The sequence below is a fragment of the Barbatula barbatula genome (assembly GCF_947034865.1).
Source record: "Barbatula barbatula genome assembly, chromosome: 13".
NCBI classification, from domain to species: domain Eukaryota; kingdom Metazoa; phylum Chordata; class Actinopteri; order Cypriniformes; family Nemacheilidae; genus Barbatula; species Barbatula barbatula.
This window is the reverse complement of record NC_136776.1, coordinates 19,677,142-19,693,451: the sequence shown is the minus strand read 5'-3', so window position 1 is coordinate 19,693,451 and position 16,310 is coordinate 19,677,142. Positions and strand designations below refer to the sequence as shown.

The 16,310-nt window shown below is 39.6% G+C and overlaps 1 protein-coding gene across 1 annotated transcript; it reads right to left on the bottom strand.

Annotated features, from left to right (window-relative positions):
• On the bottom strand, positions 1–12,074 carry slc30a7 (solute carrier family 30 member 7). The gene is made up of 11 exons (XM_079471826.1): positions 11,874–12,074; positions 11,263–11,364; positions 10,489–10,602; positions 10,228–10,315; positions 9,998–10,127; positions 9,506–9,670; positions 9,309–9,359; positions 7,560–7,695; positions 2,529–2,619; positions 2,167–2,316; positions 1–2,085 (listed from the first exon to the last, which is right to left on the bottom strand). The coding sequence occupies exons 1-11, from the start codon at positions 11,951–11,953 to the stop codon at positions 2,038–2,040; spliced, it is 1,155 nt and encodes a 384-aa protein (XP_079327952.1). The 5' UTR covers positions 11,954–12,074; the 3' UTR covers positions 1–2,037.
• Positions 12,075–16,310: the final 4,236 nt, after the last annotated feature.

Here is a 16,310-nt window from a genome sequence, read left to right as displayed (position 1 = left end):
CTGCTTCAGTCTGGTTTATTTGTACAAATTTGAGATATGTTGCATTTTTGGTTTCACAGTTTTACTCTGTTAACGTAGCAAACCTAAAAATTCACAGCAATTTATTTACATTTTAAAAACATTTATTGGCCCTGTTTAGGGTCAACTCCACAAGTTTGCTTTCTAACATATATTCACGAAATATTATTCAGGTGTCTGGCATCTTTTGGAGGCTGACCTTAAAGGGATAGTTCACCTAAAAATGAATTACAATTCTTTCATGAATTACTCAAGTTTGAGTATAAATATTGTTCTGATGAACACAGAGAAAGATATTTGAAAGAATGCTTGTGACCAAACAGTTCTTGGTCACCATTGACTACCATAGTATGAAAAATTACATTGGTGGTCAAAAGTGGTCCAGAACTGTTTGCTGTCCTACATTCTTTAAAATATCTTGTGTTCAACATTACGAAAAAATATATTTTTCCTACTATGGTAGTCAATGGGATCCAAGAACTGTTTGGTCACAACCATTCTTCCAAATACCTTTCTCTGTGTTCATCAGAACAAAGAAATGTGTACAGAGTTGGAACAACTTGATAGTGAGTAAATGATGACAGAATAAAACAATTTGGACGAACTGTTCCTTAACCTACTTCTCATCTTTAGAAGGAAAATAAAAAAGTAAAGAGAAGTATGTTTTTGGATTAATGGCAGGGATTGATATAGATGCTTTAAAAATATTAAAGGAACACAATGTCTAATGGATATTTTCAATATTTCCTTACAATTAAAGAAACATGTTCGTGGAATCCTGCAAAGCTGTTAAATACATTTTTATTGTATTTGATAAAAAGTATTGTATAATTTTAAGACCTTAAAATGTGTTTTGTACAAATCCAATCAATATACTTCACCTCATAACACTGAACAGAATTACTCTTATACACTTTTTTCATAGCCCAGATTTAAAGGTTTTACATCCAAAAAAGAATAGGGCGGTACTCATTGACTTGCATTGGTTTGAGTTCAATCTATAGAAATCCTTGGGTACCGCCATTGTTTGTTTACCAACATTCTTCAAAATATCTTCTTTTGTGTTCTGCAGAAGTCATGCAAATTACATGCTAATGAGAGATTTTTATTTTTGGGTGAACTATCCCTTTAAGAAATACTAATTTTCAGGCAGCAATTATAATATTCCTATTCAAAAACTGGACAATTGCAAAATGGAAAACAAGAATTCCACTATGCTGAATTTGCCAATTGTGATGGACTTTCAAACAAGAAAAAAATGGACTTTTACAGTATTTGTCAGCCATATGATCTATGGTTGATACTGCTAGTACTAGTTTGGGTGCTCTCTCGATCCAATTTTACACCATGCAATAAACAGCAAGTCTAATGCAAAAGGAATGTTTTAATTGTACCCAGCAAGTCAAAAAGTCCAGTTTTAATTTCATTTCATTCCATTTGGCCATCAAATACGGTTCAAGCGATTGTCCATGATCGGTTTCAAAAAGGCACTTAAGAAATGCAGACAAATCGGTTTATAATGGCATCCTGCACTTCTTTACAACTGTGCAACAGAAAATAAGCAGGAGGAAAACACACAATGAATCGTACACAGTTATGCAATTTGTAGAAACGTCCACTGACCTCCTCACTCATACAGCCAATAATTAAAATCTCATTTTGATAATGCATAATTAACAGGAAAAATAAACCGTCCGGTGGGATTATAAAAAAAGCAAAGGGGAACTTCAAAGAATGAACTTCAAATGACCGCCTGGGTGATGTGTTGGCAACGTCAACATTGCGAGTCCCTGCCTCCCTCCGAAACAACACATAGCTGGTCAGTTGTTATTATGGTGGTTGTTTTTCTGGTAAGAGCTGAGTCAGACTGCTGGACTGCCCCAGCTCCATCTTAATCCAAGAGAGGTGGGGCAAAAGAAACCCAAAGAGAGATGGGTTGTGGTGGAGAAATTCCCCACAGCAGCACAGAAGGCCTTTGGTCCCAGGACTCCCAAAGATCAGGAGAAGTGTGGCGGACTCCTACATGGCAGCAACATCGATCTGAATATACAGCTGTCGGACACCAACCTGGGCACAGAAGAATCATTACTGAGAGACTCTTAAAAGTAGCTTATAATTACGTTTAAAAGGCTTTTTCACACTGCCCACCTGTGTGAAAATATTGTGTGTCTGGCTCTGGATCCATCTAGTATCTGCATCAGGTGCCACGAGGAGTTTGAGTGTGCCGATGTAGACGTCCGTGCATAGCGTCCAGAAATGAGGCTCTTGAAGATTGTAAACGCCCTGAAGATGCTGAACCTGCGGTAAACATTACAGATTAGCAATTGCAATTTGCGTGGCGGGATAAAAAAACAAACTGGCTTTATTCTATTGGGTGGTCAAGGATTAAATAACACGACTTGGTTAACTGGAAACATTTCCAGACAATATGGCATGAAGCCACAGTTACGCTGTACTTAAACATATCCGGCTAACCAAGACGCCACGTAGGAAAGTGGGGTAGCACTCACCCTTTGGTAGCACTCAGGAAGGGCATGGTCCAGAGACGGTGGTGTCCGTTGCATCAGTATCCCAATGGATTCCTTGAGCAGAGGGACCACACTAGGGAAAGAAAAAAAGGAAAACATTGGTTGGCAAGATCCATTTTCATACAGGTGCGACATACACTCGGCAGGCTGCAGACGGCACAGTATGGCTGTGATTGAGACACACAAAGACATCTTTGGGCTGATCATGACAGCTACACGGAGGACAAATAAGGACTCATTTAATTAAAAGTATTTCAGAGGACACTTGGTGATACTCAACCAATTTATGAAAGGGTGGAGTAGGAGAAACCTGCTGATGTCCTCCAATAGCTGTAGCAAAGGCAGGACAACACCAGATTCATTAATCTCGCTGAAGAATAGCTTTCCAGAAACGCTCAACTGCTTAGGAGAGTAACAGGACTATTCCTCTCCTGACCAGTCGACCGTTTCTGCCCCATCAAAGCTACGCCTCAGCTGTGCCAGCATCTTACAAAGTCATCAGTCCTTCTTCCAAACCTTCGGGCCTGACCACTGCTGCATCTGTCAACCATTAGAGGTTTACTTGGTTTGGACTCCTTTCCTGTTCTCCAATCCACTCTATTACCCCCATGTTCTCAGATCTCCTCCCTGAAGCCTCAAACACAGAGACACGTCAATGTGAAGAAGCTGTTCGGCTATCTCATGAAGACCACAGTTTACAAGTGACAAAGACGTCAACAAAGATGTTTCAAGACGACTAGGAATGTGTGCTACTTAGTAGGTCTTTCCAATAAACGCTGACAATTCAGCACATGCAAGCATTTTGTTTAATACCTCTCAAGACATGTCTACTCAACATCATCTATAGCGTAAACACGTACGCACTGAAGTTCAATACCTTGGGTTAGGGGTTCATGTTCAAATCCGAAACCAAAAGTATGGACAGTCACCGCTAGCTATATATTAAATACATGTTGCTCAATTAGCATTATTCAGTCCTTACGTTACAACAACGAAGAGAATGACTGTTCGTTTCCATCGGTATGACAGGGCTTCATAAAAACTGCATACCCTGCATTCCATTCCAACACTACTCTGTGTGTTTGTCCTTCTTAGGGTAGAAAGGAAAACAGGAAAGTACTGGATATGCGGGTACCTCGGACCTCTGACATCATACCATTGTTCCCCACCTTCCTGTTAAGTGAAAGAGAGGCACTCTTACTCACCGCTCATTGCCAAAAGAGCACAGGCGTTTGCTTGTTAACCTGCCGTGAATGCGGTTATAACCAGTGACTCACTCTGATAAAATACAATTACGTGCGAGCGTCAAGGTTAAGGTGGCTGGTGACACAGATGCATTGTCACCACCTAGGTCAGGGTGGCAAATGCGAAGATTTATTTTCGAACACACACCTTGAGTCACACAGCGCACGACCGTTTTCTCGTTAGAGCGCAAGCACTTGTAAACCGCAAGGAAACGGTTAGTTATCACACCCGGATGACCCGAGCACCCAATCGCACAGCACAAACATTTATGACACCAGTACGGCCGCTAGCATGAGGTGACTGTGGGAATATTTCACGTTTGTGAATTATATGCAAGACTTTTCCATTAGTTGGGTAAATGGTTCTTGGGATTGTACCACAAGAGCTTAAATTGTTTGCTTCTAGGAGCTTACATCTCTCACAACCACAGAGAAGTATGGCTATTAAACCTCAAGGGCACATTTTAATAGTATGAACGTTTTCAGACAACCAAACTTCGACTGAATACCTCGACTAGCACCGACCACAAATGTTCGCAAACTTTGTCGTGCCACATAGTTGAAAGTCAAAACCAAGTTAAAACGAAATGTTGAAAAACTAACGTTACATTGGACAAAACTATTTAACAAAATGTCACATTTAATATTTGTTTATATATTGCAAGTCACAAACAATCGTAAGGTATTATGGGTGGTTGCTAGGGGTGGGAATCGTTTGGTCCCTCACGATCCTATTTAGAGTGGATTGTTGATGTACTCATTTGTATATGTCAGATTTAATATGTCATCGCGTCACGTTTGCGCTCAGTCAGACTAGTGTTGGTACTTTGGCTTCTACTCTTAGAACAGTCACATTTAGTATTTTAATACAACTGAGTGCGCAGTAAAGCCATTCTCATTGACGTAGTCTGCTGTGAGCCATTAAAATAAGTACATAAAAGTAATTAAACGTGACTCATTAGTGCTGTATGTAAAACAAGTTGTGCTTCCGCGTGAGGTGTGCACTCTTGCAGTTGACATCCGCCTTATTTATTCCAAAGACGTCACATTATTATAAATAGTAAATGTATTCGGTCTCAAAGTTGTTAATGAACATTAGTCGTTCCGTGGGCTTTAGACACCAAAGTGATTAGTGGTCTTGATGGTGGTGGACTGCTGTAGGTCACAACAGCAGGACTCCATCACTCCCTCAAACTAAATCACAGGGTAAACAGACAGCTCCATATATTCCCCAAAGCGAGGCTGCCACACCCAAAGAGGTCTTAGCTAAACATGGTGTGGCGTGGAGTCTTCGCCGGGAACAAATGGTTCACGCCTTAGGTGCAGTTAATGAAAGAGAAGTTCATCGGCCTGCTGGGAATCTAAATGTGAGTTGAAACCCCGAATTAAAATGAAGGAGATGAATCTCGCAGTGTGGGGTGAATGGAAAAAACATGTGCAGGGTCCATCTGAACTATCAAGAACCACAGACATTCCACACGGCCTATTATGCTCCATATCCTTTAACGTTCAAACAATAAATGATGCAAATAAAAGTAGAGTTGCAGATGAGTACCACAGTACCGTTTTCGCTCTAGCAGGAAATAATTACCAAATTCATTTGAACCAACAGAAAAGTTTTTTTTTTTATGAAAAAGTATATATTTTATTGTTTATAGTGTTAAAGCAAAACGAAAGGGTTCGTCTTAATACGTTCTTATGAGGATTTTATTGTGTATTAAGGACACTTTACATCATGGTAACAACACAATGCAAAGATAACTTCACATAAACTTAACAAGCGCATTCGCCTGTCGTTCATTCTTGTTGTGAACGGATTGGAAATGATTCAGCGCTGTCTCAAGTAATCAACAAATAAATGGCCTATTCTGAACTCCTCCGCGGTTAGTTACGTTTACCGTCTCTAATATCAAATCGTTCGTCCTCAGGCTCATTAAATCCATCACAGCGAATCAAAGTAATGCGCTCACGTTGTGTCTGTAAACTTGTCAATGATGAGCCGAGCTGTGACCGGCGCGACTAGACCGAGCTGTGGACGGCGCAGGTTCAGACTCTCCCCTTCTCACACACATAGACCTACATCGGTGGGCTTGCGATCTACTCGTCTTTTCACGTTAGCTATAACAACTAGAAGAAAATCCAAATTGGCAGATCACACATGCACGAGAACTGGTCGCAAAATGCAGTCGCAGTCTGGAGCCCTGCTCCGTTGTTTTTTGTTCATACAATGGAAGTCAAGGGGGGCCAATGCTGTTTGGTTACCGATGTTCTTCAAACTAAATCTTCTTTCGTGTTCTGAAGAAGAAAGAAGGTCATGCAGGTTTGAATTTACATGAGGGTGAATAAATTATGAAAGTTTTTTTTGCTTTTGGGTGAACTATTCCTTTAACTCGAGCCGACAACATAAGCTAGCAATCATTCATGACATGCAGCTTGTGCTTTTTAACAAGCCAAACACGCTATAAATACCTCTCTCTTCACATTTGGAACTGTTTTCAATTTTCTTCATAGTCGAGTGATACCTTTATTGTGTGCCATACCACATTAGTCTGCACATTGCACCTGAATGAGACTGAGCTGTTTTCACGCAGGTGCAACCCAGAGAAATCCAGTCACGTGCAGCAGCTCTTGCTCTCGACTGTAATGTTCATTCTTCTGCATTTGTAAAAAAAAATTTGTCTCGAAGACAAGCCCCCCACTCTTCCAGAAACACAGAGAAGGAAAATCCATCTTAAAAGATGCCTTTGTTGAAGCAACGTTCACAGATCGCCGCCACATTCCAGAAAGGGAGAAGAAAAGCCTCAATGCAGAATAGAGGGGGCTTGAGAGGGGAGATGAATATGCGGGAAAGGCATTGCTCAGACCCCTGAGTTTTGTTAAATGGGGCCGCATTCGGAACAGTGCCCCATCCTTGAAGCACTGTAACCACAGGCCATCTGCAGTTTGCACACGTGACATGCATCTACCCACATCATACACAAAAAAAGGAAGCTTGTTCATGATCCCAAAACTGTCTGACGACTTTCCACAATAAAAAGCAATGCCATTTAAAGGTATACTGCATACAAAAATGAAACTCCTGCCACTACAAGCCATTCTAAAGTTGTATGCTGTTATTTCGTCCAAGTAAACCAAAGCTCATCTCCCAGCTGTTCTCCACACAATAGTTCATAGTTACCACATCTGCCAAAATCCAAAATGGATAAAAAGATCACTAAAAGCACCATAAATGTAGTTCATTTGACACATGCTTAGCATTCAAAACCTTCTAAAGCCATATGACCCATTTGCGTGACATCAAAATGTTGTGTTTTGTAGTAAAACTACAGAAAGATTATCAGGTAAGGTTTTTCATTACACGCCTAACGTATGCCTTTAAAAACGTATAAGACAAAAAAAACAAGTATAATTGTACAGATTTACAAAGCAAACAAAACATTTCGAGACACAAACACATGAAACATGCTTTTTCCACTCTTGACTGGAGCTGGATTAAGAATGCCACATGAGAGAGTCGAGTCTTGATTTTCTGGCCTTGTCTCAAGGCTCCACCCTCCGAGCGTGTATCCTTTAATTCACCCGGCTGGAGTGCCAACGGCTTCACGAGGCCTTTGGTGAAGGTCGCTGTGAAGTGGCTTTGTATGATCTGTGTTAGGTGCTGCTGAGGGTTTTTTGGGTGGAGTTGAGGGTGGAGGATTGTCTCGAGTTGAATCGAGAGGTCAGAGGCTTAAAATATGCGTGGCCGATGTGTGCGCACGTGTGTGCTTACCTCACGCCGATGAGAAGCGAGATGAGCATGGAGCAGATTGGGTCCGCGATCATCAGGTCATATTTCTGCATCAGGATGGCTGATATTATGACACCGACGCTGCCCAGCGTGTCCGCAACAATGTGCAGAAAAACCCCTGCGGTCAAGAATATGCTGTAATCAGTTTCAAAACGGTTTGTTTCTTTTTGGAGAGATTGTAAGGCAGTATCATTACTATCATGTATCCTTCGCAAAGGCAATCCCAGAATGCATTGCAAAAAATATTTCCATTAATTAATTATGTTTTGATGAGGTAGTGAAGCTCAAGATAGATCACTTGACTTTGCCAAAGAGGTTTGTCTACATGAAAGGTCTTGGTTTCAGAATAAGAATATGACATTTGCCAGCACATATCCTCAAACATGACAACTGTGGACAGAACAAACCCGCTGCCTGGGATACCATCTCCAGTGTTAACCCGCAAACGGATGATGTCATTCCACAGACAGATGACGATGAGGTCACAGCAGCACATCTTGAAAGAAAGGCCAAACTTGCAAGACTCCCACCGCTGGAGTCGGACATATACGCTACTACCTTAAACCAACACACAACGGACGACAGTCAACGAGTCAACGTTTCCGATCTAAGTCTTCCAAACATCCTTTCCGTCTTGATCAACACTGCTGAATACTCGTGGACTGTGGTATGATACAGTCCAGTAAGTGTTCTGCTCAGGAGATGACATGATTGAGGTTAATTTCACTTTCACAGAAAGGCCGACCGCAGTAATGGAGCAAAATCCTTAATAAGTGAAGAGACTTTCCAAATGTGGTCGAAGCAAATACTGGCAAAATAAAGAGGAATGGAGCACTTTAACACGAGTTCAGACTGTGTTTGGTATAGTATACTTACCAACTTAATACTGTGCAGTATTCTATAAAATACTGCCTACTATGGTGCATATTAAAGATAAATGTTTCGCAAAACGGCCTCTAAACAAACCCTATTGTTAAGAGGCCGTTTTGCATACTTAGTATGCTATTCCAAACACAGCCAAAGATACATAAAGATGTTCAAGTACAAGGCTGCTACAAACTACTTGCCATTCAAAAGGTACCTCAGCGGAGAAGAAACCGGGATGGAGGCAGTGTAACCTTTTGCACTATCACCTCCCCCTCTCCTCATGGTCCTCCCCTAATGCCCCCTTTTTCTCTCCCCTTGAGCAGGCCTCCCAAAAGATCCATTCTCTCTCTGTGTGTGCCAGGGTGAAGGGGACAAACTACTTTCTCTGCTGTGCTCTTTTCCCACACAAGCTTGGACAAAGAGATTTAAAGCGACAGCGCTCCTGCACTTGCTCCGGCGTCCGTGTTAACCCGGTTAGCCATGAGTCAAAGGTTAGAGGTTGGGATGGTCAGAGCTGTCGCTGGACAACACATAAAACTCCATCATTCAGTCACGTCTGATGAACAGAGGTGTCATGTGACAACTGATGTAGAGCACTTCTTTAAAGTGCTTTTCCTTGTTTATGTGGAAACTACATCACTTTAGAGTTTAAAACGAGTACAGAGCGCCCTGCCAAGAATTCGAAATATTAGCAGTCTATAAAAGCGGAAAAATCTGTCTAGACTTGATAGCTGTGTAGAGTGTAAATGTTTTCCTATCTCATGTCAAAAACACCAGCTCACTGCATACGCTAATGTTTTTTGCATGAGAGAAAAGCGCCATCTGGTGGTGACAAAAGCAAACAAAAAAGCAAAATTAACAAACCTTGTAATATCTGCTTGCTGGAGCCTGTTCCCTGCAAGTGCAAGTGGTCATCTAAGGACACAGACAGAGCAAAAATGAGTCATGCTTGACAAGATTACAATGTGACGATAGCTTGTGCTATAGTGGACACACAGTAACAGAACAGACCAAACAGAAAACTGACACTAAGTAACACGAGAGGTGCATTATAACCATACCATGACATGAATCTTCATGTCCTCCGTGCGAGTGACCGTGACCATGATCATGTCCGTGATCATGTCCGTGCTTGGACTCATGACTGTGCCCATTGTCTCCGTGACCGCCATGACTGTGTCCATGTCCCACACTGCCATTAAAAAGGGAATGACTGTGGCCATGACCTTAAAAACACAAAGGACACACCTATGAAGAAGCGTTTAGTAATCAGATGCTTGCTTTTTCACGTGGCTGGCGAAAAAATTCCAAAAATGTTCATGGCTGATGTTGAGGGGCAGAACCAGATCTGAAGATTAAAACATTGAGGACGGTTAGTTACCACCTAGTTGCCATTCAGAACATCTAACAAACATCCCAGCATTGTTACATGTCTGAGATGAGCAAACACAACCCACATTTCCCTAAAAATTAACGCACAAGTGATATTCTGTATTTGAAGCATTACTGAATACAAAAATGTATGTGTCACGTGCATATTAGAAGAATCCTACCTTCGCCCCCATGAGAGTGGCCGTGTCCTCCGTGTTGAAAAACAAATACTCCTACAAGATTCACCAACAGTCCTGCTACTGACACTGGCAGTAATCTGTCGTGGTGCACATCTGGAGGTTCTAGCGCCCTCTGGTGTTAATAAGAAATAACAGCAGCATCCATACAACATCAGTATAATTCACTTGGCATTCATCATAAGCTAAACTGATCTATAATCAATCTTACATACCTCTACTCCCTCTGAGAAGATAAAGAAGGCAGTAAAGATCAGAAACAGGCCGTTCACGAAGCCCGCAAGAACTTCTGCTCTGACATACCTGCAAAACACGCATTTGGGTTAACGGGATTTGCATTACAACATGGCACCAAAAACGCGTAATTTCCTGTTAAAGCCACTTAAGCAGAAGTGACGTTTCCTGTATAGGAAACCTAATACATTTACACAAACTAAGGAGGATAAGAGAAACAGCAATGATGTGTGGTCCCTCACCCGTACGAGAAGACATCGTTGGACCTCCACCGTGAGATGACCGACGCTGCGAGGCCTGCCAGGAGAGCGGTGCAGTCGAAGAACATGTGAAAGGAATCGGATATCAAACCTAAACTGAGAATCAGACAAAGGCGGCATCATTTAATTGTTAAGAAAATGGAGAAATTCGTCCCACCCTTTACTGTGGTGAGAGTCACAAGGACATGAAATGACAAAAGAACAATAGGAAACTTTATACAAAAAATGCGTATTCGGTTTTAATAATATGGATCCATAAGTATTGCTACGAATAGGAAATTATTATTTACATAACGAATACAAAAGTATTACATTTCAACCTTAGTTCATAGGATTATGCTAGTTGAACACTATGGCTATGCATTGTAATGCTTGAACTTATTTTTCTTTGTAAACAAATGGGTTATTCCTGCTAACATCATCTGGGACTTTCCCTTATATCTAATATAATGGTTCTGTCTCAAATGAGCCGTCTGCCCACTTGTACATCACAGACATGTTTAAACCCGCCTACGATGAACAACAATTCTGTACAGGTAGGCGGCTATATAGAATCGAAGACGCCTCCCATTCTACCATCTGAACTTTGAGACTACCATTAATCTCAAAGATCACCATCGTTCAATAAAACAAGGTAAAAATCACTCATTCAAGAATAAAAACAGAAGTTAGGCCCAAAACAAAAGCACACTTGCACGGCCCACTTTAGATCTACGTGGCACATCCTTGTTTTTTGGCCCCCCTACTGTTAGTTACCTGTTACTCCATATCCCGTACAAGAGCTCCACGAATGCGAAGGAGAGATTCAAACACAGAAAGAAAAACAGATTGCGAGAGGTCTTATCTGCAAGAATTGATCTAAAAGAAAACAAAACACAAGGTTGTTTCAGTCGGATTCATTCAAGTGACCAGACCAGACAGGCTGGCTATAGTAACTCAATTGAGCAAACAACTTACACTGTTGTGGTTTACTTCAATAAAAGGTTTCGGATCAATGACACGTGGTCTAAATAGACTCTTAAAAGACACATTTCGACGGAAAGCGTATTATGTTACATGTAATAAAACGCGTTTATACATATTAAACCGTATGTCAAATGTTTACTTAGCTCTGCTAACGACAGTCTGACTGAAATTCCGTTTATACAAGACAGCATCTTTATCATAACAGCTTGAATTATATTCATAAAACAAGATAAGTTCTCTTCTACTGATACACGTGTACAACGTGTACGTTTCGAATAAACTCATTTAAATGATAGCTCAAATGCATCGCGAGGTGACTAGCATGCTAGCAGCATTAGCCGCACTAAGCCGACAGCTGTGAGTGAAAGTCGAGGATTTATTGATAATTGAACGCTCGTTACCTGAACCAGCTCGATACTTTGACGACCAGGTTGAACTTGGCTGGCTTGTACTCGTCATCTTTGATGGATAACGGCAGCATTTTTCAGCGAAGCGTCTCCGGTATCCGTTGACCACCGAGGCTGCACGAACGTCCAGACGCTAGAGAGAAAAGTCCTAGCGCTGACGTCACGTACGCCAGATGATTCGCCATAGGAGATCAGGCACAAATAATGACTTGTGTCAATAGATGTGCACTGCTGTTAAATACACGTAAGGTTATACATTCACTCATAGGTCTAACTGTATCAATGAATATACTTTTAGATTTATTCATTCATGTCGAAGTGTGTTTGATAAACACATATTTGTATTGATAAATTGGTAAATTTGGTTGCCATCTGACATACGGGGAGTGTCATGGGACGAACAGATCAAATGAGTTTAAATGGCTCAAAAAGATGCTGGAAAACGTTGCCTAAACGTTATTAAGTAAAACAAGTAGCCTGTAATATTTTTTGCATCATTTAGCTCATGTATATTTATTTATATTACACACAGACACACCAATAAAGATTTTAACAATCATATTTGAAACATAACACAAAACATAAAGTATTGTCATTCTTAAAAGTATTTTTATTATTAATAACTAAATAGATCGTTATGACGTAAACATTTTAATGTTGACTGACATTTTGATAGTTTTAATATTATACGTTGTAATACGTTATAATTACGTTTTGCTAACATTCCAAGGTCATTCCAATTTATTATTTTCTAATGTAACATTTAAAATATCAGGGAATTATTATAAATATAATTACCTAATTCCATAACTTTATTATTTAGCACCAGAAAACCACCAGGTGTCACCCTTTTATCATACTGTACGTGTTGTAGTTCTATTGGTTTAAAAGACAACTTTAAACAAAGATGTTATTTCTCTTTATAATAGTTTCATAACCAATAAAGTTTCAGGACTGTGGAGATCATTTCATTTTATTTTGATCATTTTTGTCAAAATGTAGGCAAATATGTAAATCAGTTTGATTATTTCAGGGAAACATTTAGTCAAACATGCTATAAATAAACACAGGGAACATTGAATATAATGAATCTAAAGATTCATTAAATAATTGTATACAAGCGCAACAAAATCTGCTGTTTTTGGTAAACTTCAACGGCAAATAATTCTGCAACAATAGACACGAAAGACAGTATACAAAAGTGACTGATGTTTGTAAGAAAAATATTATTTTCGCAAGACATGAGACTTATTTGAACTAATAACCACCAAGTAATACCAAACGGTATTGGTTACAAATCTCAACACCCCAAGAGCACCCTAAATGTTAAACTGTGCAAGACCTGCATTTCAAACACTTTAAAACAATACTTCAACGCTCCCAGAATAAGAGAAAAAAGGGTGTTCCCATGGTAACTGCTTCAGCAGACGGGAATGAGAACTGAAGCCTCTGTAGCCAGACGTTCAGAATGTTTTTTCCTTGATACATAGAAATGTGAAACGACATTTCTGTTAAAGCGTATCACATATTTTACGTCTTGGGGTGCAGCGAATAACTGAATTTCAAAATATGTGTACTTTATTTCAGTGAGCAATTTGTTTTACCTGATGCATTGCTCTGAAACATCACTTTTGGATGTTGAATCATCATTTGTCACTGACAGACATCTTATAGGGTCTGCGAACGGCTTCAAAGTTCTTCTATTCTCAAAGACATCAGACATTTCATTCATTGATCTAATTAATATGTATAAGGAGACTGAAAGGAGGCTTTTGTTAGTCCAGAAATATGAGCAAACTTGGGGTTTGTTCTACCTCCCAGAAGAGCTTCTCTCTCACTGTAGCGTGCAAAAAAATCACGGTATAAGGTTTAACCAAAGGTTGGAACAAACTTGTGCAATATCTGCTAAAATGGGCCACATTTCAAGAGCATACAACAACAGTGGGCGTTTTTTTCTGGTTTTCGTGTTTGTTCTTCGCAAGGCTATTGACATCGTCGTGTGGGATGTCAAATTTGAAAGCAATTTCTCAAGCTTTGAAAGAAAACATGATACATGATACAAGAGCCTGGTCGGACCAAGTTTCATCAAAACCAAGCCAAACGCTATCTCGGCTCGTGGTTGCTTATTTCTGAAGGGGAAATGAAAACAAGCTAAGTTTGCAATATTGACCTGACGGGCCTTGAATGGGACGTGTGGACTTTTTGCCAGCTGTTTGAATTCAGTAACTGTAAATTAAACAAGACCAAGGTACAAGTTCTGGTTAGCTTCTATCTCACATCCAAAGAGAGAGAGAGAGTGAGAGAAGGGAGTGAACTGCTAGATCTCAAGTCTATTATTTCTGAATACCCTCCACAGTGGGGGTTTCTGTTTTGCACAACATTCCAGTCCAAAGAGAGTTGTTAAAGTGGACTGGCTATATTGTCTGTTTAAGCAACATTGAAGTGTTGTTTTATGATTCCTTGGGGTCAGGTTGGCTTCATGTCTGGTGGATAGAAGAAAAAAGACACTTTTCATAGTCACAAATTCTTACTTTTTAGCAGTTTCCAGAGATTAATATTAGCGTTAGTTTAGAATAGTTACTGTACACCTAAATTTCATTCATGTCCATTTGCACAAAAAACACAGTTTTGGCCATCTCATAGCATGGGATTGCATTTGTCTGCTGGGACTCCTTTTCAAGCATCCTAAGTGATAACCCCCCATCACGGGGACCGGGACAATGTGCACCCACCCTCCCTACAATGCTCCATATTAAACACTGTTAATAATGATTAAGCTTTATACAACATTTGAACACGTAGTGACAGCACAAGTACCAGTACGAACAAGCATGAGGCCCTGCCATGATTCTGCCACAAGACCAAGAAAGACATGACATGAGACAGAATCATAACAGAATGTCCAAATCAAGTTCTTGATAAGCAAATTCTGAGGTCCCAGAATCACAGTGACAAACAAAGTACAGTGTTGTGTTGAGGTTGGCAGCACTCGTGCTGAGGTCAGCTACATGCCAAATGTGTCTTAAGAATTCATAGAGAGATCACACTGCGGATAACTGTGTTCCGGAAAGAGTATCCAAACCATGCCTTCCTGTGGACCAACATGAGATTGAGATGTTTTCATATAACGTCCACAAAGGCATCATACATGGACCTTACAGCCAGCCTTGCACAAAAGAAGATATTTTGAGGAATGTCAAAAACAAACAACATTGGCTCCCATTGACTTTCATTGTATGCACACAAAACCGCTGAGGCATTTCTCAAAATATCTTCTTTTGTGTGTCGCTGAGGAAGGAGTCACAAACAGATAACCTTTTCTAAAAAGATTAATGTTTGACAGTTCTCTTACAGACGGAAGACATTTTAGGGGTCCAAAGAACATAGAGACCGGTGGATTTTCAAGGTCATTTTGAATTAAAAATAGACCACTCCTTCAGGCATGCATGCTTATCTATGTGGGGCAACGTATATGTCTTGGTTAAACAAGCATCACTAAAATCATACTTATAGGGTTACGAGTTCAGACAATGATCAATTAAGTTTTTACTTAGCACTCAGTTGTTGGTCCAAAAGTTTGTTTAAGGAAATGGTGTGTGCAGATGATAAAAATGAAACCCATCAGATGAAAAATACTCATCCAGATTAAACATGCCACATGTAATGGCTTGCTTTTCTTGGAAAAGCATGCTTCTTCCGGTTAACACACAGCGGGGGTAGACAGATCTGTTAGACGGTTATGGGCATTAAGTGCTTATCTCTAGCTGAGTGTGTAGAAGTGTAAAACAAAACATGATAATGTTGCAGTATTAGTTGCAACTCAGAAGTTGCTCTCAAATAGCTCAGGAGATCTTATGTGTCTCTACTTTAAGTATTGTGTCTAAGATGTTTCTTATAAAAATAATGTTTGAGTACATATTGAGATCTTCAATAATAATAACTTTTGTTTTCCCATTTATCATTTATGTCTAGAATAAATCCCTGAGATAATAAAGGGATGTCAATGGTGCTTTTGCTTTTTTTGGCATGTTCAAATTCTGATGTTAAATATTTTTTAATACTGTAAACTGAATAAAATTGCATCTTAAGAGCCTTTGACTTTAATTCGTTTTTTTTAATGTTTTTGTTAAATGAGCATCTATTTTTTTTAAATAATAATAAATACATTTAAAAAATGTAAAAAATACTTTATAAAGTAAAGTCAAGTCAAGTCAAGTCAAATAAAACGGTATGGTATGGTATGGTGTGATTTTAAATGATAATATAGAATAGAATAGAAATTATTATAGAATATATATACTATATTATAGTGTTATAATATAGTATAGAATGTATTATATCAAAGATTTCCTTTTAATACTGTAAACTGAATAAAATTGCATCTTGAGAGCCATTGACTGTAATGAATTTTTGTTGTGTAAAATGAGCATC